Raw genomic sequence first — 22,787 nt, forward strand, 5'->3', positions numbered from 1 at the left:
ATTTTTCAACTGAAAACTTAGTTTTTAACTTATTTATTGCTTTGTGTTGATAAAAGAGAAACTGATCTGACATCATTTCTTACGATAAGTAATTTTATTTAATAGTTTTAAGCTGCCTGAAAAATTCTTACGACAAATATGCTAAACAACATAAACTTTTTTTGGAAAAGATTTTTCGAAGTGGAAAATTCCTACTTGTTATTTTTATAATAAAAACGAAGATATATATATATACATATATCATAAAATTTCACATCTATAGACGTCAAATGACTCCAAGTACTAAAATTTTATCAGCATATCACAATATTTTAGTGTTCTATACAAAGTAATCTCAGAATTATGACATACAGACACGTAAAAATGATATTAACAATAATAAATTAATCATAAAAGTCCTATAAATTCCAGTGAATCGTGAGTGTTGCAATATAAAAATATTACAACAAAAAAATATATAAATACACTTTCTAAGTTTTATAATTATAAACAGAAGCAACGATGTTTAAAAACTTTGCAATAGTTTTTGTCATTTTGAGTGCAACTGCCTTTGGTAAGTAACTGACTTTATAAAATATAGCATTTTTTTAACTAAATTAAATATCTTAAATACCGCTATCTTTTCAAAAAGTATTGAAAGCAGCCAAAATAGCATTAACTAAAATTTAATTTCTTTTCAATAAAATTAATGACTTTTCAAATATCTCTATCTCTATTCATTTTATCAGCTTAATTTTACCTTACAAATAAAAGATCTATTTAGGTGATTTAATTAAGTAACAATTATATGCAACATAGTATATATGAGCAATTCCACCAATTCAAGAACTGGTTTACCGACGCACATCCCAGATTTTTTTGATATTCTCAGATCTTGTACTCTTGATCGAAAAATGACTCTCTAATTTTTTTCAGAATTTTTTATCCATTATTTACGACGTAGTTATATTGGAAAGTTTTTGATTTTAAGTACGTCCTATCTTTTAATTTATTTTCAATACTTTTTCAAATAACTTAAAAAATTTTTTTCAAACATGATTTCCATGTAAAAAAATCTCACCTTTCCAGTGGAATAATTGTTCTTCTAGTAACATCACTTTATACCGAAGAAATTAGCGTTTAAATTATAAAAATCAATTTTTCAGGAAATGCGTTTTTTTCAGTATTTTTTTCGTAAAGTTGAGAAAATTTCACATGGAATCTGTAACTTTCAAAATGGGATTCCTATTAAAACTCGTCGAATCGATAATAATAGAAAAAAAGAGAAATAATAAATAGAGTACCGTAAGTATTATGGACTATCTCGATTCTTATGGACTTTTTTTCCAAGTACGATACTAGAGCCTGTAATATTTATTCGAAATAACTTAATTTTATTACTGTAAGTGCCGGTGTCTTTGCGTAAAAATCGGGATTATACGTAGGAGTACCAGATTAAATTTTTTTAATTGCAGTAATAGCTCCCCCAATGTGTTTTTTCTACTCTGTATATAATTTTTCATTTTTAAATCAACTTCAAAACTACAAATTTTAAACTTTAAACTTTCAAAACAAAAGTATATTTAGGGTTGGGGAACAAAAAATTTAGATTGGTACTCCTATACGTAATCTTGACTTTTACGCAAAGACACCGGCACTTACAGTAATAAAATTAAGTCATTTCGAATAAATATTAGAGGCTCTAATGTCATATTTGGAAAAAACATCCCTAACAATCGAGATAGTCAATAATACTTGCGGTAAACTATTTATTGTTTCTTTTTTCTTTTTATTATTATTATCGATTCGACGAGTTTTAATAGGAATCCCATTTTTAAAGTTACAGGTTCCATGTGAAATTTTCGCAACTTTACGAAAAAAATACGCATTTCCTGAAAAGTTGATTTTTATACTTTAACGGGATCCCTCAAGCCCTCTGTAGCCAACATTACGGAACGAAAAACGAGGGAGAATTGTCCAGCGTTATTTTTCGTCCGATTTCAATGATTTTGGGCTTGTTGAAACCATTAGGACTCGCACCTTGTCATAATTAAGCCTTATTTTTCAAAAAATAAAATTGTTTAAAAATTCGCATTAATAATATTTAAACGCAAAACAAATCGAAAAATCGGACTTCTTTATGACGAGGTGCCAGACCTAACGATTCCAACAAGCCCAAAAACATTGTAATTGGTCGAAAAATAGCGCTGGACAATTCTCCCTTGTTTTTCGTTCCGTAATGTTGGCTACAGAGGGCTTGAGGGATCCCGTTAAAATCTAATTTCTCGGTATAAAGTGATGTTATTAGAAGAACAATTATTCCACTAGAAAGGTGAGATTTTTCTACATGGAAATCATGTGAGAAAAAAATTTATTAAGTTATTTGAGGAAGTATAGAAAATAAATTAAAAGATAGGAGGTACTTAAAATCAAAAAGTTTCCAATATAACCACGTCGTAAATAATGGATAAAACATGCTGAAAAAAATTAGAGAATCATTTTTCGATCAAAAGTACAAGATCTGAGAATATAAAAAAAATCTGGGATGTGCGTCGGTAAACCAGTTCCCGAATTGGTGGAATTGCTTATAATATTAGTACACAGTGGGAAATTGAATCGTGTGTGGTTCGGCTCGTTTCACTCTGTAATTTAAGATGGAAAATGATATACTACACTATAGTTAAAAGCACACACGATTCAATTTCCCACTGTGTATGATCAGCGTACACTCCGGAAAATATATTCCGTCCAACTTATAACCAAATGTTTTAAAAGGCCGTACTTCAATAACAGTCAACACTTTTTCACATCATGCTGGATACCTGGTCTAGCACCGAGTCCCGAGCAATAAATCGAGAACAATCTAAGAACCTTAATATATCTGATACTCTAATCACTAATCTAAAATTACAATTTTTATATTTTTAATCAAACATATTTGAAGTTATTATGAATACATTGCTTGTATTTTTAACATAAAAATGAATCCAAATATGACGTTATTCGGATTATTATTTCTATATTAGTTATATCTTGCATCTCTCATTTTATTAAAATCTGTTAAAAAACAAAATCTATTTTATTCTAATATGTCTATAAATAATCCAAATAAGCATCAATTAACCCGTAGCAGAATCATACTAAAAAAATTGAAATTTTTAATTTTATGAAATGATTAACCTTTTTTTTGAAGATAGTATTTTAAAATATTTACATTTATTTGTCAATTATATCTTAAACTAAAATTTATATTTGTTAATTTTTTAATAATGTTTATGTCCTTTCCAATATTTTGGAGATTTATTTTAACTTAATGCACAACGAAGATATTGTGACTACAACCTTCCGAGGACAGACTTCTTCGCCTTTTACTCGCGAGGGGAAACGAGTTCGAACGTGAGGTGCACAAGGCACACGGAATGTAATCAAGAAATGAATGCCGATTTAATCTTTAACAATAATTTATTGAAATTAATAACTACATAGGTGAAAAACTCTTACTTGGGCGCCAGGCATCCCATTTCATTCCGCGGCTTGACCGGCTGAGACCGTCTCAGGTCGTGCTAGAATTGGCTTTACCGAATCCGTACATAACTTTCATTTACCAGGTCCTAATCCGATGCTTTTAGGAACCTAAATTACGATCACCTAAATAAAAATACTTTTAGGAACATCTAACAAAAACCAGCGGAATACACTCTGCTTTTGGCTCTTTGTTAGGTGAACCTGTGACCTGGAAATAATAGGACAAAACACAAGAAAAACTCGAAAAAAGGCACTGGTCCTGGATAACCTGAAAACCCGAAAAATATCAACCGAAACACACGACAATAATCCCGAAATATTAGGAATCGATTCCTTAGGTGGCTGCCGCCTTCAACATGGCCGACCGCCTAAGAACCGGCATCCAAATAACAATCAAAATGTCTAATTAACGACGAAACCGATTGCCGGCTCTCTCCTGACAGAAAGACGGTTTTCTTCTGCCACCTATACCCGCCGCTGCCCCGAGAACCCCACGGCAACGAAGAGAAAAGCGTGTACTTCCCCGATGTGAGGTTTCCACGTTACCTGCTTTACTATCTACGAATTCAGGCAGCCTCTCTTTCCTCCACCAGCATTCCTAGGTCCCTCGCCTTCTTCCGACGCAGGCACATGCACTCGCGAAAAAGCCCGGAGGAAAACACTAACTGGGAGGGGGGGGGGGGAATAAAACCCATAAACCGACGACAGGTAGCTGGTACCTACACGAAAAGTCGCGAAGCGAAGGAGGTCCGTCCTCGTCAAAGCTATCCAAGGAAGAGAGTGAGTCCTCGCGGCGACAATTGGCACGTGCCGGGATCGATCAACGCTCCTCGCGGATTATTGCGTAATCGATCCTAGATCCAGGCACGTGCTGCCGCGGACAACTCACTAACGGAATTAGGCCAGTGGGCCGCGCGACGGTGACCCAATTACCGACCGCGCCCACCTAGCTTTACCGTAAACAACAAAATTCTGTGACGGGAAAATATTCCGTCACAATATATAGTAAAATTGAATGTTTATTAGAATTTATAGATAATAAAGTAGCAACTGCAAGGTATAACTAAAAGAAATAATAGTTCGATTAATGTTGTATTTGGACTCATTTTCATGTTAAAAATACAAGGAATGTATTCATAATAATTTCAAATATGTTTGGTTAAAAATACAAAAATTGTAAATTTAGATTAGTGATTAGAGTATCAGGTATATTAGGGTTCTTCGATTGTTCTCAGTTTATTGCTCAGGACTCGTTGCTAGACCGGGTAACCAGCGTGATGTGGAAAAGTATTGACCGCTATTGAAGTACGGCCTTTTAAAACAATTAGTTATAATTTGGACAGAATATATTTCCCGGAGTGTACATCTATATATGATGTTCCTTTTGAGTGTAGAAAAAATGCTGCCTTACATTAGTCTCTTAAGATAATTAGCATTTATCTTACTCTCGAAAGGGCTGCCAAATGTGACGGTCACCGTGCATAAAACTATTAAAAAAAATCTTTCGAAAATGAACTTGTATAACTACTTTTAGGCATTCTAGGTTTTCAATTTGAAAGACTCCTCGGTAGCTATTTGGCAGAACCTAATGAGTTTCCTTATATGGCCGCTATTATGCTAAAGCATAATAGAACAATACCGCAAGTTTATGATTGGCTGAAAAATAAATATAGACCTTTATATCCATCACACGATTTTCACTGTAATGGCGTCATTATTAGTCGTCGATTTGTGCTTACCACGGCAGCCTGTATTCTTAATAAAACAAGTGAAGTAGACAAGATTAGAATACGTACTGGAACGAACAGCCTTTGGGATAACGAAGGTGAAACTCACGAAGTACAAAGTTACCATGTTCATAACATGACTAGAATCGATTCGCATATAACTGTGGTGTATACAATCGGTGTTTACAGGGTAAGTTTTAATTATTTATTGTGTTGATTATGATTATTAAATATAGTATTTTATTTCAGCTAAAAAAACGTCTAAAGGTCACTAATAACCAGAAGCCTCTTCGTTTTGCTGCCTTACCTGAAGCTATTATAATTCGTGATCCTTGGGAAATCGATATAGCATTCTCTGGAGATTGTAAGAATATTTTACATAAAAAACACAAATTGAACTCGTTGCATAGTATTTAAAAAAAATAATTGTGAATTCCTTTTGCATCCAGAGCCATCTCATTTTTGACTGACATTGATAAATTTGAAACGTTTTATTTATAATTTTTAAATCTGGTATATGCTATTAGAATTATTAAATAAGATCCTTAAGTAATTAGCATATTTACATATAATTAATTTACAGGGTATGGAACAGTTGTTGGCTGGGGAAAAGAAAGACCCCTAGGACCAGCAACTAATGTTAGTCCACCACCACAATACACTGTCTTTACACTTAGAAAAATGCAAGAAACCGTGGTAATTGAAAGAGTTCCTCGCTGTAAAAGATTTATAGAACAAAATGGTATACCCTTTAATGGTCATGAAATTTGTGGTTACATTCATGAGAAAATTGTAAGTATTGTGAAAAAAATCGTTAATTACAAATCACATTAAAATCTGTACAGTTTCATATTTTATTTTATTAATATTGTAGGGTAACGATGGTGCTGTTTTAGTCTACGATAATTCCCTAGTTGGCGTAGCTATCCATTACAGATACGAGTTTTATAACGGTGTTAAACAGCGTCTGACTTACGGGTCCATCTTCGCTTATATCAAGAAATTGGAATCTTTCATAAATGCCACAGTAACAGATTATTACTCTTAGAATGAATAATATAAATAATAAATTATTGTAATTTGAACATACAAATAATGTGAAAATATTGATTGACTGAATTTATTCGGATGAGGTTTGGATAACGCCTTACTTCTAATTAAATATCTTTGAATACTGAACACTAACCTAGAATAATATTTTGTGATAATTTAAGTTGGCCCACCTTTGTATCCGGAAAATTTTGCATCAATTTCGTGTAGACTCAAAATTTACACAAAGAATTCTCTTTTTTTTGTAATTCAACATAAAGGAAACCTTGACACTGGGTGACTACACACTTATTTTTTATAATTTCTCTTAACAATTATTTGCCAGAAAAAAATATAAATCATAGACACATATGTAAAAGGCCTACGATTGTTGGATTACAGTTAAACATTTTTACTACCGATTATAACAGTGTAGGGTGAAAATATGTGTTAAATTAATTTTTACTTTGAAAATTACAAAAAATCCTTAAAAATTACAAATTTATCTAATTATTTCTTTAATTAATTCAAATGAAATCTGTAATTCTGACAATGCTTCACGATAAAGATTCAAGAAGATTATATCCAATGTTTATTTCTGCTTACATTCGTACAAATCGAATGATAATTCTAATAATATTGTAATATTATCCCTTTTATAAAATAACTGTTTAACCTTTAGTGTTAAAACACTTGTCCGTTTTCTATACAATAAAATGCTCCACGTTAGACACTTCTCAACACTTGGATTTTTGTGTTAATAAGCTCTACTGAACATAAACCCAACTAAGGGCACAATTAACATAGTTAACATGAATTTCATTGAGCCTGCTGCATTGCAAAAATTAGAATCACAAACGTTACATTCATTTACCAGAGTACCACAACCTAACATAGAAGATTTCGTGGCACAACCCTTGATAACGAGGTCCTTGCTTCCTGCTGTAAAAACACATATGATCATTTGCATATGAAATAAGACACCATTGAATATATTCACTTTACTATCACATTGAATCAGTTATATCTCTTTTTTCTGTACATCAAAGAAAATTATTGAACAAGTTGTATCTGTTGCTGTTATTATTTTTAAATTCCAAAATTTATACTCATTAAAAGTCAATGATAATTATATGTTATTAAGAATCATTATATAAAAAATTGCAAGATTTTTATCTTTTAAATCCTATTATTATTATTTTGCATAATATAATAAGGAAACAAATACTTACCAACTTTATTAACATACTTGAAGCAAATAAACTCAGTGTCATCTGGCAAAGCTTGCCTGGGTTGATTTATAATTGAAACTTGTTTTTGTTCCTTGTTATTACCTGTAATATAGTTAAAACATCTAAGTTGAATTGCTACATGTTATAGACAAGTTTTACTAAAATATGAATAAGAATTTAAATTATAATAAATTTAGAATATGTGAATGATTTATTAGTAAAATTTTATTTTTTTATACATCAATATATATTGCAATTTTTTTCCACTTAAATAAAATCTACATTCATTTTATTATTGTTTTCTTAATGATTTTATATACTTCCGCTAAAGAAAAATTTGTTTTCCTGTAAATCTTGGACCTAGGTCTTTCGCATGATAAGATATATGCCTTATTCGTTATCCTATTTCGAGTTATTGATAACTGATAAGATTATCAAATATGATTCATGCATTAAGAACATTCTCGATATATTCTGGCTTTAATAAAATATTTTTTACATATAAAACAAATTATGAGATCAATATCTGAGTGATAACGATAATGTAAATACGGTAATTTATTTGTTATGTTTCTCTCTTATTAACGGGATCCCTCACGCGTGCTTTACCGACAGTACAAGTTAATAAACAATTCGTTTAATAAAAGTCAAATGCGAAGCAAATTGCAAAAACGGGCTTCTTTATGACAAGGTGCCAATTCTAACGAGTCACTCGAGCTTAAAAAAACTCAAATCGGATGAAGAATAACGCTGTACCACTGTCCCGCGTTCTTGAAGTGGAAATAACCAAAAGTAACCTCTCTTCAAGAGCGCAGTACAATTGTACAGCGTTATTTTTCAACTAATTTGAGTGTTTTTAAGTTCATTTGACTCGTTATGACTGGCACATTGTCCAACAAACGCCCGATTGTTCAATTTGCTTCGCAGGACAATGTGCCAGTCCTAACGAGTCAAACGAACTTAAAAACACTCAAATTAGTTGAAAAATAACGCTGTACAATTGTACTGCGCTCTTGAAGAGAGGTTACTTTTGGTTATTTCCACTTCAAGAACGCGGGACAGTGGTACAGCGTTATTCTTCATCCGATTTGAATTTTTTTAAGCTCGATTGACTCCTTAGAATTGGTACCTTGTCATAAAGAAGCCCATTTTTGCAATTTGCTTCGGATTTGACTTTTATTAAACGAAATGTTTATTGACTTGTACTGTCGGTCAAGCACGCGTGAGGGATCCCGTTAAAAGCGAACTATTAACATATCTATAGAATTGATTAATGGTGTAAATCTACTCAAAGAGAGATTGACTAAAGGGACACGTGTGTTTAACTTAGATGTTTTTACATATTATTTTGCTTTTAATTACAATAAAGAAAGATGACTTTTTATTAATAGTATATCAAGAGAATTACCTGCATCCATTTTTGATATCATAGAAGCAGCTTCTAACGTGGTGGTACCATTAGGAAAATCAGTATTACACTTTATTTGTGGAGATGGCCATGAACACTCTCCACTACATAAATAGCATTTTATTTCTTTTTTAGCTATGTCAAAAAAGAAAACAAAAATATAATATATTATATTATTTAAATCACAGCATTATATTTTAAATCAATCAAATAAAACAGAATACTTTAGCAGTATTTTATATCATTTCATGTATCACAAATAATATACCTGATTGTAATCCAGGTAAAATCACTAAAACCACAAATATTAATTGCAAAATAGATAATATCTTTGCCATGATTGGTGAAAATTACAAAAACTTTGTTGTCGTTGCAAAAAAAAAAATCACTAATACACTGAATACAAAATGAACGTAGAGAACAAAGGCTGCAAAAGTGTTAGTCCTATACAGAAGGTATTCAAATCCTATTTGATTCTATTTGTCGATCCAATATACCACAGTTATTGCAACTTGAACCTCTTATCAAGACAATCTTCTCGTTGATATGGTTTAAAAAAAAATCATATCTAAACTTTCTCATCAGCAGAACTTTGCCTTCATTTTAACATTTTTTTATCATAATGTGAGTTTCATCTTGCCAGTTTCGCAGTTTGTCTATTTCTGACCATAGACAGTAAAGAAATGATAGAATCAATATGCTTTTATACAGTTAAGTTTTTACCTCTTATCTTTCTCTTATCTTTCTCTCATCTTTGGTTTAGCCTTATCGTACTCTTTCCTATCAAACGTACCATGACGATGTGGTCATTCTCGACTATACAACGAAGGTGTCAAAAATTAAATATCACTGATAAATGAATATTTTCTCATGTGGTAAAGTGAGTCACCTTAAAGTCAGTTCTTGATTAATAAATAATGAAGAAATACGTCATAATGACAGAAAATTTTACTTCAACGTCATAATTACAGTAACAACTCATGTCATTCGTGCATCTGAATCATATAAAATTAAAGTCCCTTTTTTACGTATTTTTAAAAAAATTCCTTGATTAGAAATTATTTAGAATAAAGAACGTCAATTTTATATTAATTTTGTATTCTAATAATGCTATACGTCATTATAGCTGTGATACTTGGATTAAGGTTCAAGCATCATTGTAACGTATAGAAAATTTCTTCATTATCAATACCAAGAAGATTCGACTCTTTTATCGAAAATATTTTTAGATAACATTCTAAGAAATATTTCTAATTTTTATCATTAGACTATTAAAAGACATTATAGTTTGTAACGTTATTCCCGTCAGTGTGAGGGGCCACTCACTCTACGGGATTTTCATTACCTTCGCCCATCCTTATCTATCGTTAACAGGGCGCCAGATGGTCAGTTGGGTGACCAACAACCCTACGTTATCATTTGAGTCTTTCGACTCCATTCTCTATGCACCTAATACGGCCCTGCGGCCATGCATTAGGACGGTAGCGGTAGCCAGGGTCGCTCAGTATGATAGGTCGGGGAGAGAGGGGAGGGTTCCTTGCGGAAGTCCGAGCCTCGCAGACCTATCTGCTGAGGGGCATACATACCACCCACGCACAGGTGGTGGTGAAGAGTGCGGGATCATGCGGTATCTTTGCCAAGCATAGAGTTTGCCAGGAGCGGACCACTACGGAGGCAATGTTTGCGGCCCGTCCAGCCATAGCGCAAGCCTATGGGATTACGAAGGGTACCGAGACACATTCCAACGGGCTAACTACGCCCCTGCACAACCCACTATGCATTGGCCGGTATCCAGTTGTGACGTACGTGCAGGCTGGCCTATAGCACATGCCTCACGTACGCGAACGGACCCATGGCTGTCTGCGTGTCGCGTCACGCGCTCACCAGCACGCACGGACACATCAGCCCAGTGCCATGGTCGCGTTCCGACTGCCTGTTATGGCAGTCTGCGCACGACTTTCGCGCAGCCTGCTTGAAGCGCGTAACCAGTGTTCAAGCCAGACTCGATGTTCTATCTCCCCTCCTCGTGGGGACTTATAGACACGATCATTCTTTTTAGGAATCCCCGAAGCCGCTTCTCCTTATCTCAGGTTGCCTGGTTTGTTTGGCATGGCCCTACCTTACTTCCCAGGACAACCTGGACATCGTTTCCTGGAGTGCCGGTAATTTCATTCGGGCCTCTGCCTGTCAACGGGGTCTATCCTTGACGTTAGCTATAATCCACTAGTGAGCCTATCTCACGAGTCGGTAACGCAGGGATTAATAATATCCACTGTTCGGTAGCTTTTATGTTCCTTATTCGTTATCTCGTATACGTAACGGGGAACTTCGTTACAAGTTATTAAAACTATTTAAAACAATAAATATATTTATTAACAATTTATCGCAAATCTAAACATTTTTATATGCGTTTTCACATAAAATATAACTCTTTTCGAGTATTTTTGTTTAATCATTAACTCTTGTATCTTTATTAGTTTGGAAATAGACTTTTCAAAGCTCACGCGGTTTGACAATAAATTAAAAAAATACTAAGCAAAATGCAGCGAAAATAGTGCAATATCTTAACACGAATTAATGTTTTTTTTTCAACATGTTCCTATAATTCTCCAAAAATGGTGTCATCAGGATTCTTCTGATTTCTCGCCTAAAATTATTTCTGAGATTTTTAAACTTTTGTTCTATTTTATACTTCAATTTGTGCAATGAAACGAATACTTGAAATAATTTTGTTAACCCATTCGAGACGACAATTTTTTTCGAACACGGTCCTCACAGGATCGAAATTTTTTTTCCTGTACTTCACAGATTTCATTAGTTCCAGAAATTCTTATTTCGCAATTAGTTTACAAAGAAGAACTGATAATTGCACATTACTGTTATTGCACACACGGTGTGTAATCAATCTGAAATGGGTTAAATTAATATCATATATTGCAACGTGCAATTTTGTTTTACTTTGGTAATTTACATAATAAACAAAGCATCATGTTAAAATCAACATTGTTTTTAAATTATTTGAAAATGGACTGAACTTTTCGGGCACCATGTATATCGTTAAGAATAATAATTATTAGTTCTCAAATTTTATGTTATTTTTTATATAATATTATACGAATTTGTCAAAAATTATAAACGCCACAGTATTCGAATTTTATTTCTAAAAACTTTGGTAGGTAAAAAAGAGTTAAGAAACTGAAAGCAAGCGGCTGAGAAAACGAGTACAATAAACTGAAAGAGAAAGAGGTAAAGAAAGAAGATAAAAATTCACACGATTTTTGTGGTATAAAAATCAGCTCAGTCGTTCTCAATCATATAGTTGCTATTAAATTTACGAATAGTCATGAGATTCTTCAAATTTGAAACGTTGACAGCGTTTCTTCTGCTATTTTCTAGTTCTGTGGTGTCAATAACCATGGCATTTTCTCATGATACGAAACACCCTCATTCTCACCATAAAGATCATCGGTTCATCGTTGTACCACCGCATGGGAAGAAATGTCCACCTGGAATGAAGTATAATGGGAAAGAATGCAGACTCAACATTCCTGTGTAAAAAAATTAAAAGATAGCTGATGAGAAGTCGTCTACTTATGTATATATATTAGGGTGGCCATAAAAAAAGAAAATTTTTTCCGGTGTTTTTATTTTGTTAAGAATGATGAAAAAAGAGGAATCAAATTTTTTTAGATTTTTTTGAAGCCGTTAAATGGTGCCGATATCGTTTTTAAAATTAAAAATTTAGATTTATTGAAAACGATTTAACAAAATTATAAATTAATATTGTGCTGGATTAATGTTTTTTTTATGACATTTTCTTGTAATTTAACTAAAGGAGTTTTCAAAGCACAATATTAATTTATAATTTCGTTAAATCGTTTTCAATAAATGTAAATTTTTTATTTTAAAATCGATATTAGCACAATTTAACGGCTTCAAAAAATTCTATAAATTCGAGAATCTCTTTTCTTCATAATTTTTGACAAATTAAAAGCTTATTGGAATTTTGGTTTACATCTAACCTCGAAAAAGTGGAAGAGCATCGGATTTTTAACTTTAAAAACGATATCGGCACCATTAAACGGCTTCAAAAAAATCTAAAAAAATTCGATTTCTATTTTTTCATCATTCTTAACTAAATAAAAGCACCGGAAAATTTTTTTTTTAATGGCCACCCTAATATATATATATATATATATTTACAGATGAATGTTGTAAATGGAGAAAAAGAGACACGTAAGACCAAATAGAAGGAGGACTGTGAAGAGTGCTTATAAACAAATTTTGTAGTGTAGGGTAAATAAGAAGTACTCTTATTGACAGTAAAAGATCTTACAAATTGTATAACATAAAACTGTATATGTAATAAAATATATATGAAGAACAAAAATTGTTACTGTTTCCTACACATTAGATATATGAAATTTTACACTCAATTTTGCAATAACTGCATTAAAATAATCACAACATGCAATTTTTCATATGATTTTATCCAGTTTTTTTGAAAATATATGAACGCAACAGTATTCATATTTTTCACATTGAAAAGTTTCGATGAAAAAAGTTAGAAAATCGAGCCTACCATGAACGAGTGACTGAGAAAATGTACTCTAAAGAAGGATAAAAAGAGACAGGGAGAATAGATAAAAATTCGCACGATTTGCATAGTATAAAAATCAGCTCGGTGCTTCTCAATTGTACAGTTACTATTAAACGCACGAGCAGTCATGAAAATCTACTTGTCTGACAAATTGGCAGCTTTCCTACTGCTGCTATTTAGCGCTTTGCTGTCTACAACCGTAGCTACCGGTTCTCTTGGTGGGGGCGTCGGTGCAGGCAGTGGTGGAGTGGAAGGCACAAACCCAGCTCCAGAACCACCCGTTATCCAAGGTCTCCCAAAGAAATAAATTTTTCACCTGGTACAATTAAATTTGAAGATGGCTGGAAGAAAAATATCTATAGGTATATGAAATTTATTTAGCTTTTATTCAGGAAAGCATAAAGCTGTTTTGTTTATTTCAATCACGTTCATTTCTTTCATTTCGTCATGACACACAAATGCATACTTATGAAAACTCATTATACAAGTTAAGACGTTCTAGAAAATAGTTTGAAAAGAGCTCTGTATTTTCGTAGCTATGTTATCAAGCATTATTAACCCATTCGCTGCCAAGACGAGTATAATAATATAAATATGTAAAAAACTTGAAAAATACTACAAATAAAATTTTTTACAAGAATAATACTTCATTTCTTATAGAGAGTAATCTTACAATAACACTCAAAATATAAATGGCAATGGGAATGACTTCATATAATTTAGGCTTGGCAGCGAATGGGTTAAGGAAAGGGGACTGATTTGGGTTACAGATTAATAAGGGAAGCTGTAATTACGTCATTCATCACTGTCATAATTAGAAACGAGATAGTGGTTGTCATTGAAGAAGAGGAACGTTCTATACCTATCCAAGACACATATCAACCTAAGTCCAGATTACGACAAATAGGAAAAAATAATTTATAAAAGAATATGTTACTTTTACCAAACAACAACAACAGAAGTTTTTCTGTATTATGTATTTTTAATAATTAAACCTGTTGGATATAAATAATGTGAATTATTTATTCTTAGAATTCCAAAGTTTGTTGTGTATTGTTGAGTAGTCGTATGTTTCATAAAAGCTATATATAGAATATAATTTTGTTAACATTTTCAGTGAAAATACAAAGGCTAGGAACAACAATTCTGCTCTGATACCTATTTTTTATTAGTGTCAGAGTGTGATAAGAAATTGGTCATTGAAAATATTTATAACAAATAATATATGCATTACAAATTATCACAAACTATCATTTGTTTTTTTTTTATATATGTTTTCATAAAACATAACTGTGCCCGAGTGTTTTTTTCCAATCAATGTTTCTCGTATCTTAATTAGTTTAAAATAGGAAATAGATTTTTCAAAATTTCATGATTTTGCTATAAATCGAAAAAATATTTTTATCTCCGAAATCAAATAAGATTTTTAACTGTTGGTAGATCTAAAAGTCATGTATTTTCTTTTGATTTTGTGCAATTTTTTTATCAAAAATAAATAGTACTAATTTCTGAAAGTAAAAGTACAAATTATTTAAATAATTTTCTTGAATTTAAAGTTTCTCCTAAATACAGTTTTTTATATTCTAGACATTTTCAGTTCATATATTATCTCTTTAAAATAAAGGTTTTTGGTAATAAAGTTCCACAAAATAACTCAACATTATATGAATATTAAATGTTTAACCTCAGATTCACTTAGTTCCTTATAATACGTTATCAGTAGTCTGGAAACATATAAAACATAAATATACAAAAATAAATATAACATAAATAATATCGAAAAAGTTCAACATTTTTCATTTGCTGGTATATGTCCTGTAAAATATACGCGTGTCGTGTGGAACGAACACGCAACGCGTGGGCCAGACTTCCGAGTTGTGACGTATGGAACTGTGGAGTGAGAAATGGATTCATCGTTATGCAGCGTGTGGGTCAAACACGCGAGTTACGACCGTTTCGAGCTTAAGGGGATGCATTGGGCGACTCAAACACTCATTCAAGTTTATATTCCAAACTATTAGGAATATGAACTTTTTTGTAGATATTAAATTTACTCTTTTGACTGTACTGAAGCGCGTTACAAACACGGTTTCTCAAAATTATAAAAAAATATTTTCATAAAAATTATAAATACTTGTATTTTCGTTGGTCATAATAATATTGAAAATTAGGCCTTGTAGCGCGAAAGAAAAGTTCTATGAGTATTTTGAGACCAAGAAAAAACAAATATACCTAAAATTGTGGAAGATTTCTTTGAAAAACTAAATTAGCTATAGAAAGACAAATTTTACACTGTTTTACCGACGGAGAAGTTTCACAGTGCGTTAGACAAGGACAGGCCTATTAGCTCTCTCGCTTAAGAAGGGGTACCCACTCTCTCCCCACTATTCCCCGCTAAACAAACCAACTCTCCTACACACAACAAGATGGCTGGCTAACGCTGCCTGTCGGTGTGATTCTGTGGCGGAATGGAAGAACATATAATTATTTGTAGGTTTTAGGATTAGATTTTCACAAAACCGGCGTTGTATCGCCCTTCCATATCATTTCCGACAGCTACTATAAATTTCTCAAATCATTTTATCATCTACAAGTCTCAAAAAAATTGAATTAGTTGACGAAAGCGTGACTCGTAGCAGCAATTTTTTAATAAATATTCAATCAAATATATATATATATATATTATCCGGTTTATTATTTCTTAAACACTTACGGAAACATTAATATACCGAATATACTTACGCAATGTAGGAAGAAAAGGAATAGAAGAAAGGATAAAGACTAATTATTACTCATTTTTTTTTTTTTTTTTAATGTTAAGGGGGAAATGCATTACGCATACCCATGATAGGTTATGTAGGACTCCATAGCAAATCAGTTAAAGTAACTATTGCAATGTATACCTACTAAAACCCCCTTAACAATTCCTGGAAAAATAAATATTATACAATTGATTACACACTTAGATAATTCGAATTTTAAATGTCTTTTCAAAGTAAGCGCTTCAAGCTATCCTTTAATTATTATCTTTGCAAAGTAGGCGCTTCAAGCTATCCTTTAATTATTATCTTTGCAAAGTAGGCGCTTAAAGCACACCTTATTATAATGCAAAGATTATAAATTACACATTTAAAATAGAGAGACATTCATATTACAAATCATAATTAATATCAATATTTACTTCGTCATTACTGTTATCATCAAGAGCACATAAATTTAATTGACTCTTTTTTCCTGGAGGTTTTGATGAATATAAGATGTCACTACACATAGCCTGTAAATGATCTCTTGTGACAGTCATTGTAAGAGATGTTTCTTTTTTAGATATTAATGCATATTTTATAACGCAAATGGAATTTAATGTTTCGTGCCCAAGTTTATTTCTCTTTCTCGTTTTGTTGTCTGGCAATATAGAAAAGCACCTCTCTGCTTCTGCATTTGAGTGTGGAAGAGATCTGACTATATTTAACAATGATCGTAAGTGAGGATATTTTATTTTGTTATTGCAGGTTTTTACAAAGCATATTACCTTCCACATATCATCGAAAGACAATTTAGACCAATAAGTTTTGACACTTGAGCTTTCCTCTGTATATAATGATATCCATTCTTGTTTAATACATTCATCATTGAAAATACCTAAACGACGGGAAATTTGCAATAATTTTAAACAAGTATTTTCTCGATCGTTATCAAATAATGCTATTTCTTTATTTAAAATGTTCAAATTTTGAAAGAAACTATCTGAAATAGGAAAACGATCACATATTTCTTGACTTGCTTTTATCAAGAAAGCTAAACAGTTTTGACGAATTAATGTCATTTGATCTGAAGAAAGTTTATTTTCTATTAATTTATTTTCCAGGTATTCTGCGCAATCAGAACTCAAATCTATTTTTTCAATGGGAAGCTGATTGTCAATCCTGGAAAAGTTTATATTACGCAAATTAGGTAAAAATATTTCGTTTTTTATAAGAACAGGCTTCATAAATTTTTGTACAAGGAACATTAACAACTTAAAAGAAGCTTCGTACAACCTATGAATTTTGGTTTCGCGTGCTTGGAAAAAAGCATTAAAAGAATTAACTTTATTAAGCACGTGTTCGAGAAACAATAAATATGCTTTTGTTTCTATATCTTCCATTACAACCAGTAGCTGCTCTGCTTGAATTACTTCTTCTGCTACTTGCTCCAACAAAAATTTATGTAATGTATCCCACTCTTCTGAGATACGTTGGATACATTGATGACGCGATAGCCATCGGGTTTCAGCATATTTTAATACACGGAAAGAATTTTCGAGTAAAAATTACCGTTAAATTCATAGTAAAATTTACTGTCAATTATAGTAAACGTAGGACATATTGTCATATGTCTAATGTTTACTAACCTATTATTAAAATTTACCATGTTCATGGTAAAATTTTACTTTGTACATGGTAAAATTTACTATTTTTTTTTAAGGAACCTGCGCTTGCGTTTGAAAATGGGTGTGTGTATATATATATATATATACAAACATTAATGTTCACACCTGTTCAACCAAACGCAATTATGCGAATAAACGCAATTAAAATATAATAGTAAAATAAAAACAAACCAAATATTGTGATTGTTAAAACCAATTTTTAATAATATAGTCATAGCCAGTGTTTAAACGTACAGAGTGTGTTTTAACGAATCCTACATTATCATTTGCATCCATGCTTACCCATTCGTAAATGCTACTATAAATTTGATACGCCTGAAAATGGTAATCAAATAAAACATCTTTAAAAAGTTTGGTAATAAACAAAAACTTCTCATTAGGAAGAGCTAAAATAGTGTTTACAATATAAAATAAAGGTCCATCTTCAGAAGGTATCATAATTATTGTATTATTACAAATTTCTGTGCCATTCAAATTAATTTTTTTTACTGTCAAAACGCTTTTACCATTTGAAATCTTGGTAGAAAGCGTATGTTGAAAAAAGGAAAAATCAGGTAATTCAGTTAAAAATAGTGTTTGGGTATGATAGTTTTCAGGTAATTCAGTTTCATTTTTAAGAAAACGATAATTTATATGACATTGATGTTTTATTGCAATTGTTCGACAAACGTTAATTCGACAAACAGCAGCATGTGATGAAATTTTCGCTTCTCGATTTTTACTTTCGAAACGCATAGAGGATAAATTCCAGAGTGGACCTGAAGCTACAAACACTCGGGGATAATGCACTAGAAAGTGATGCTTTGGCCTTAAGCTATTAGGAAAAACAGAATTTAGAGTTCTTAAATAATCAGTAATTTTTGTTTTAAGAATATATTGGATATTATTGTGATGATGAGGCGAAACTAGTAATTGCACTAATTGTTGCAATTGAATAAGAAGCTGCCATACAGGATGCTCTTTAACGATGTAAGAACCAAAAATTAATGAAAAATGTCGTACCAATACACACATTTCTGATGCAGACATAATTAATCTTTTTTTTTTAAGGTGGCTATACAGAATTTCAGGGGGCTTATTCTTGTTACAACCATAATCAAAGCTTTTTATAAGAATATTTACATCTTCTAATTTAAAATACTTGTCTGTATACGTAAAATTATATAATATGCTACCCAAATCATATTGGCAGATACCTTCCAAAACATCGTGCATAACATCAACAGACAAATTTTGAGTTACATGAAAATCTTGAATTCTATGAAAAATGCATGTTTCGTTTATTCCAGTTTCCTTACTACTTTTCAAAAAATCACTTTCGTAATTACTTTTAGTTCTTATTTGACAATTACTTTCTTCAAAAACAGTTTGGATATCAATTTTGTTCATGCAGCAGAAACGACAAAAGTATGTAGAATTAACCCTCGGTGCGCACACATCCCGAAAATACTATACTGCACACACTGGGTCAATTTGACCCAACAGCTTTGAATTACGGTTTTTCGTATACCATGCATGCAAGAATAAAAAAATTAATTTCTGTATTTACCCTGAACCTTTCTTTATTACATTATATAGTTCTTGTTAGACAAAATTATAATAAATTATTTGCAGACTGTTCAAAATACGAGCATGGCAGAGCAACGGCTTTCTTACTTAAAAATTGTGTAGTTATTTCAAATTTGAATTTTAAAAGCTCAAACATTTGGTTTCTATAGATGAAAAGATATTCTTCAACGTAAAAATAATAAGACTTTGTTTGGTTTCAAAAAATATATTTTTTTCAACATATAAATGGCACTTGGGTATTGACGTTGCAGCGGTTAAAAACACCATACGTGATTAAAATTAAGATATTGAACTAATAATTTATAGTACTTTTATGGCATTACTTATCTTTATAATTACCTAAAATAAGAGAAAAACCAAACCACGGGTCATTATAACCCAGTGTGCGCACCGAGGGTTAAAACTTTCTGTGAACCCTAAAATAGAGTGTAGCCCTAAGTTATCTCCTATTACTAATGATAACTTAAAATAAAGTACAATTGTTTCATCAAATATAGTAATTTCTATACCACTTTTCTCCAAAAACTGTAATTCATCTATTGCTTTAGAAAAAATTACATTGTTGCGAAAGACTATTCGATCTAGAGTATTAAATAGAATAAACAAAAAAATATTTTCAGTTTTTGAAATTAATTTAGGAGGTAAACATGGAATTGACAAATATACTGCTCCACATTTAGAAATTCCTTTATGACTACCTAATGGATTATTATTTTCATAGTCATCAAAATATAAAAACAAAGGTAACACCTGTTTTCCTTCAAATTGTGTTATAATCTTTTGCCACAAATCTCCTTGAATGAAGTTTAGAATTACTGTTTTATCATTTAAAATGGTATTTATATAATTGAAAGTATTTATAAATATACCAGGAAGCTCAAAAAAAGTTTTAAGAACATGACGTATGGGTATAAATTGAGCGGTAACTTTAACTGATGACATTACCTGATTTTTACTTTCGCGTCTAAATTCATTACGTTCACCTAAACAATAATGCACGGGCTCTATGTAGGTATTATATTTTTTAAATTCTTTAAAACATAACCATTCACTATTAATTTTCTGAAATCTTTGACGACTTTTGTTAAAACATCTTTTCACATTTATTAATAACTCTTGTATATCGTTTGACGAAATGATTTCAGAGACTTCTTTTTCTATTGAGTTTACAAGATTTTCAAACAAATTTTCGACATCTCTTATAATGTCATTGATTCGCCCACGAGGAATATCAGGATAACTGTGTAGCTTAGCAGCAAACATTGTTTCCAATTCAATATTCTCTTTTTTAGTAACCAATTTTTGAGGAGAAGCCGATTCATTATCCTTTTCCACATTACTAGTTAAACTCGTTTCGTGCAAATTTAGTAAGACATCTGCATTTTGTAATAGTGTATTTTCTTTTTTAAACTCATCGTGATCCATTTTTCTACATGGTACCTTTGCAGAACTTTGCTTCTCTAAATTAGAAGGTAGGCAATTTTCAGAAATAATTGGGTGTTTCATTCGTAATGCATTATGTTTGTTACGAAAATGCTTACGAAATGATTCATATGATGCAAAAGTTCTTCCACACGATGACGTATCACAGCTGTAAATGTTACTTTTATGAAAATAGTAAATACGGCTTAAATAAGCTTTCATATTTTCAAAATTGATTTTACATTCTTTGCACTTAAACATTATCAACTAATCCTGTTTCAACCGTATTACGTAATTTGAGTAAATAGTTAAATTCGCCTAACAAAGTATTCAGAGATCGATTACAGAAATCGTTACTCAAATTAATGTTGTAACCAGCAATTTGTAAAAAAGGAAAAATTGATTTCGCACGTTCTGGATATTTGCAGTCTAATGCAAAATAAAGTTTAAAGCACAAGTTCACTGCATCTATTACAGATTCTGTTTTATAACAGTGTGTATTTACATACACATATGATGCTTCGATTGCAGGCAATGGTCCAACAACAACTATCACAGGTTGCATGGAAAGATGAGCAGCTTGGAGACGCTCTTTATGCTTCTTTATTGCTACACTAATTTCACTTGCTACCTAAAAATAATAAATTCGTCTTTATTATATATACACAAATGTCGTTAAAATAAAAAACGAAAGGCTTACATGTACATGAATAAGTATGCAGTCTCGTTGTTCCTGCAGGCTAACCTTTTTTAAAATTGATTCTCCTGACTTGTCTGCAGATCTTTTCCGCTTCTGTGTATTTGTAATTAAATACGGTAATAAATAAATTATAATAGCATCTTTATTATCTGAAATTTATAGTTTAATTAAACAAAAATAAAATTTGTGCTAGAAATAAATATCATATTTAATACTAACGTGATAATAAAGTAGGTAAAATAATTCGGTAAGAATTATCTTGCAAATTTTTAATGCCATTATATACAGATAATTCCTTTTCAAATACTTCCCTTATTGTACTCCACGGTTTAAAAAATAGTTTTTGTTTGAAGGGATATAGTTTTTCAAAATCAAATCTTATCTATTCAAATTAAAATTTTATTCTTTTACAAATATCAATATATCAAGAAAATAAATAATCTAATAGCGTGTGCTTACAAGTTTTGCCCCAAGATTCCTATTTAAACATGGAAACTTTTCATAATACTCATGAATAGGTAACCCTGATTTTAATAATTGTTTTCTGACATCATAGGTTTTACAACAAGCATTACAAATTTCATTATCAGGACCATTGTGATCTCTTAGCCAATTAATACTGTTAGTTTCACATGAACTAATGTCTGAAACAAGATTTTTACCATATAATATTGCTTCAATTTTTGGTCAAAATTAAACTTAAAATTAAATCATAGATTTCTATTATATGATTTTTATGAAGTTTCCATTCGATAGGTTAAAATGTTACTGTAGGAATACAAGTACATAATTTTACATTACATATAAATATTTACTGTTAAACTCACCATGTGTTTCCACTGTAGCAATTACATTTTGGGCCCTACTAAGTTTCAGCAATTGTTTCTCTCTTAATAATTTCTTTGTATACAGGTAATGGTCATACAAGCTTCCTTGTGGATTAACTGACCTATTCCCAAGTCGTTTGTAAGGAATATAATAAGTATTTATATTCTCTCTTGGAAACAAACTTATAATCCCTCTGGATAATTGTTCAAATCTCTCTCTTTTTATTCTAAAAATTTATTTAATGAAAATTAAATTTAAGGATATTATAACAGATAGTAAATTGCTACTAAGTCTTACATGAAACTCTCTAGTTGACCATTTAATTCTTCAAGCACATCT

General features: G+C 31.3%; 2 protein-coding genes and 1 long non-coding RNA gene across 3 annotated transcripts; 2 read left to right on the top strand and 1 right to left on the bottom strand.

The window, feature by feature from the left end:
* The first annotated feature begins 514 nt into the window (after positions 1 to 514).
* LOC136783735 (trypsin-like) lies at positions 515 to 6,686 on the top strand. Its single transcript, XM_066743993.1, has 5 exons — positions 515 to 553; positions 5,039 to 5,421; positions 5,481 to 5,595; positions 5,815 to 6,023; positions 6,106 to 6,686. The coding sequence occupies exons 2-5, from the start codon at positions 5,107 to 5,109 to the stop codon at positions 6,277 to 6,279; spliced, it is 813 nt and encodes a 270-aa protein (XP_066600090.1). The 5' UTR covers positions 515 to 553; positions 5,039 to 5,106; the 3' UTR covers positions 6,280 to 6,686.
* Positions 6,687 to 6,835: 149 nt separating this feature from the next.
* On the bottom strand, positions 6,836 to 9,561 carry LOC136783736 (uncharacterized). The gene is made up of 4 exons (XM_066743994.1): positions 9,169 to 9,561; positions 8,901 to 9,035; positions 7,493 to 7,594; positions 6,836 to 7,202 (listed from the first exon to the last, which is right to left on the bottom strand). The coding sequence occupies exons 1-4, from the start codon at positions 9,236 to 9,238 to the stop codon at positions 7,018 to 7,020; spliced, it is 492 nt and encodes a 163-aa protein (XP_066600091.1). The 5' UTR covers positions 9,239 to 9,561; the 3' UTR covers positions 6,836 to 7,017.
* Positions 9,562 to 13,620: 4,059 nt separating this feature from the next.
* Positions 13,621 to 14,512, top strand: LOC136783766 (uncharacterized). Its single transcript, XR_010824318.1, has 2 exons — positions 13,621 to 13,862; positions 14,271 to 14,512. It is a non-coding gene; the product is annotated as an uncharacterized lncRNA (long non-coding RNA).
* Positions 14,513 to 22,787: the final 8,275 nt, after the last annotated feature.

This window comes from Prorops nasuta, unplaced genomic scaffold (genome assembly GCF_024137725.1).
Source record: "Prorops nasuta isolate Cenicafe-Biocafe unplaced genomic scaffold, Cenicafe_Pnas_1.2 PNAS00035, whole genome shotgun sequence".
Taxonomy (NCBI): Eukaryota; Metazoa; Arthropoda; class Insecta; order Hymenoptera; family Bethylidae; genus Prorops; species Prorops nasuta.

Coding starts and splice junctions, on each gene's coding strand:
- LOC136783735 (XM_066743993.1), top strand. CDS start 5,107: ATGGCCGCTATTATGCTAAAGCATAATAGAACAATACCGCAAGTTTAT. Junction 5,422..5,480: donor ATACAATCGGTGTTTACAGG/GTAAGTTTTAAT, acceptor ATTTTATTTCAG/CTAAAAAAACGTCTAAAGGT. Junction 6,024..6,105: donor GTTACATTCATGAGAAAATT/GTAAGTATTGTG, acceptor TTAATATTGTAG/GGTAACGATGGTGCTGTTTT.
- LOC136783736 (XM_066743994.1), bottom strand. CDS start 9,238: ATGGCAAAGATATTATCTATTTTGCAATTAATATTTGTGGTTTTAGTG. Junction 9,036..9,168: donor TTTACCTGGATTACAATCAG/GTATATTATTTG, acceptor TTTTTGACATAG/CTAAAAAAGAAATAAAATGC. Junction 7,595..8,900: donor GATATCAAAAATGGATGCAG/GTAATTCTCTTG, acceptor ACTATATTACAG/GTAATAACAAGGAACAAAAA.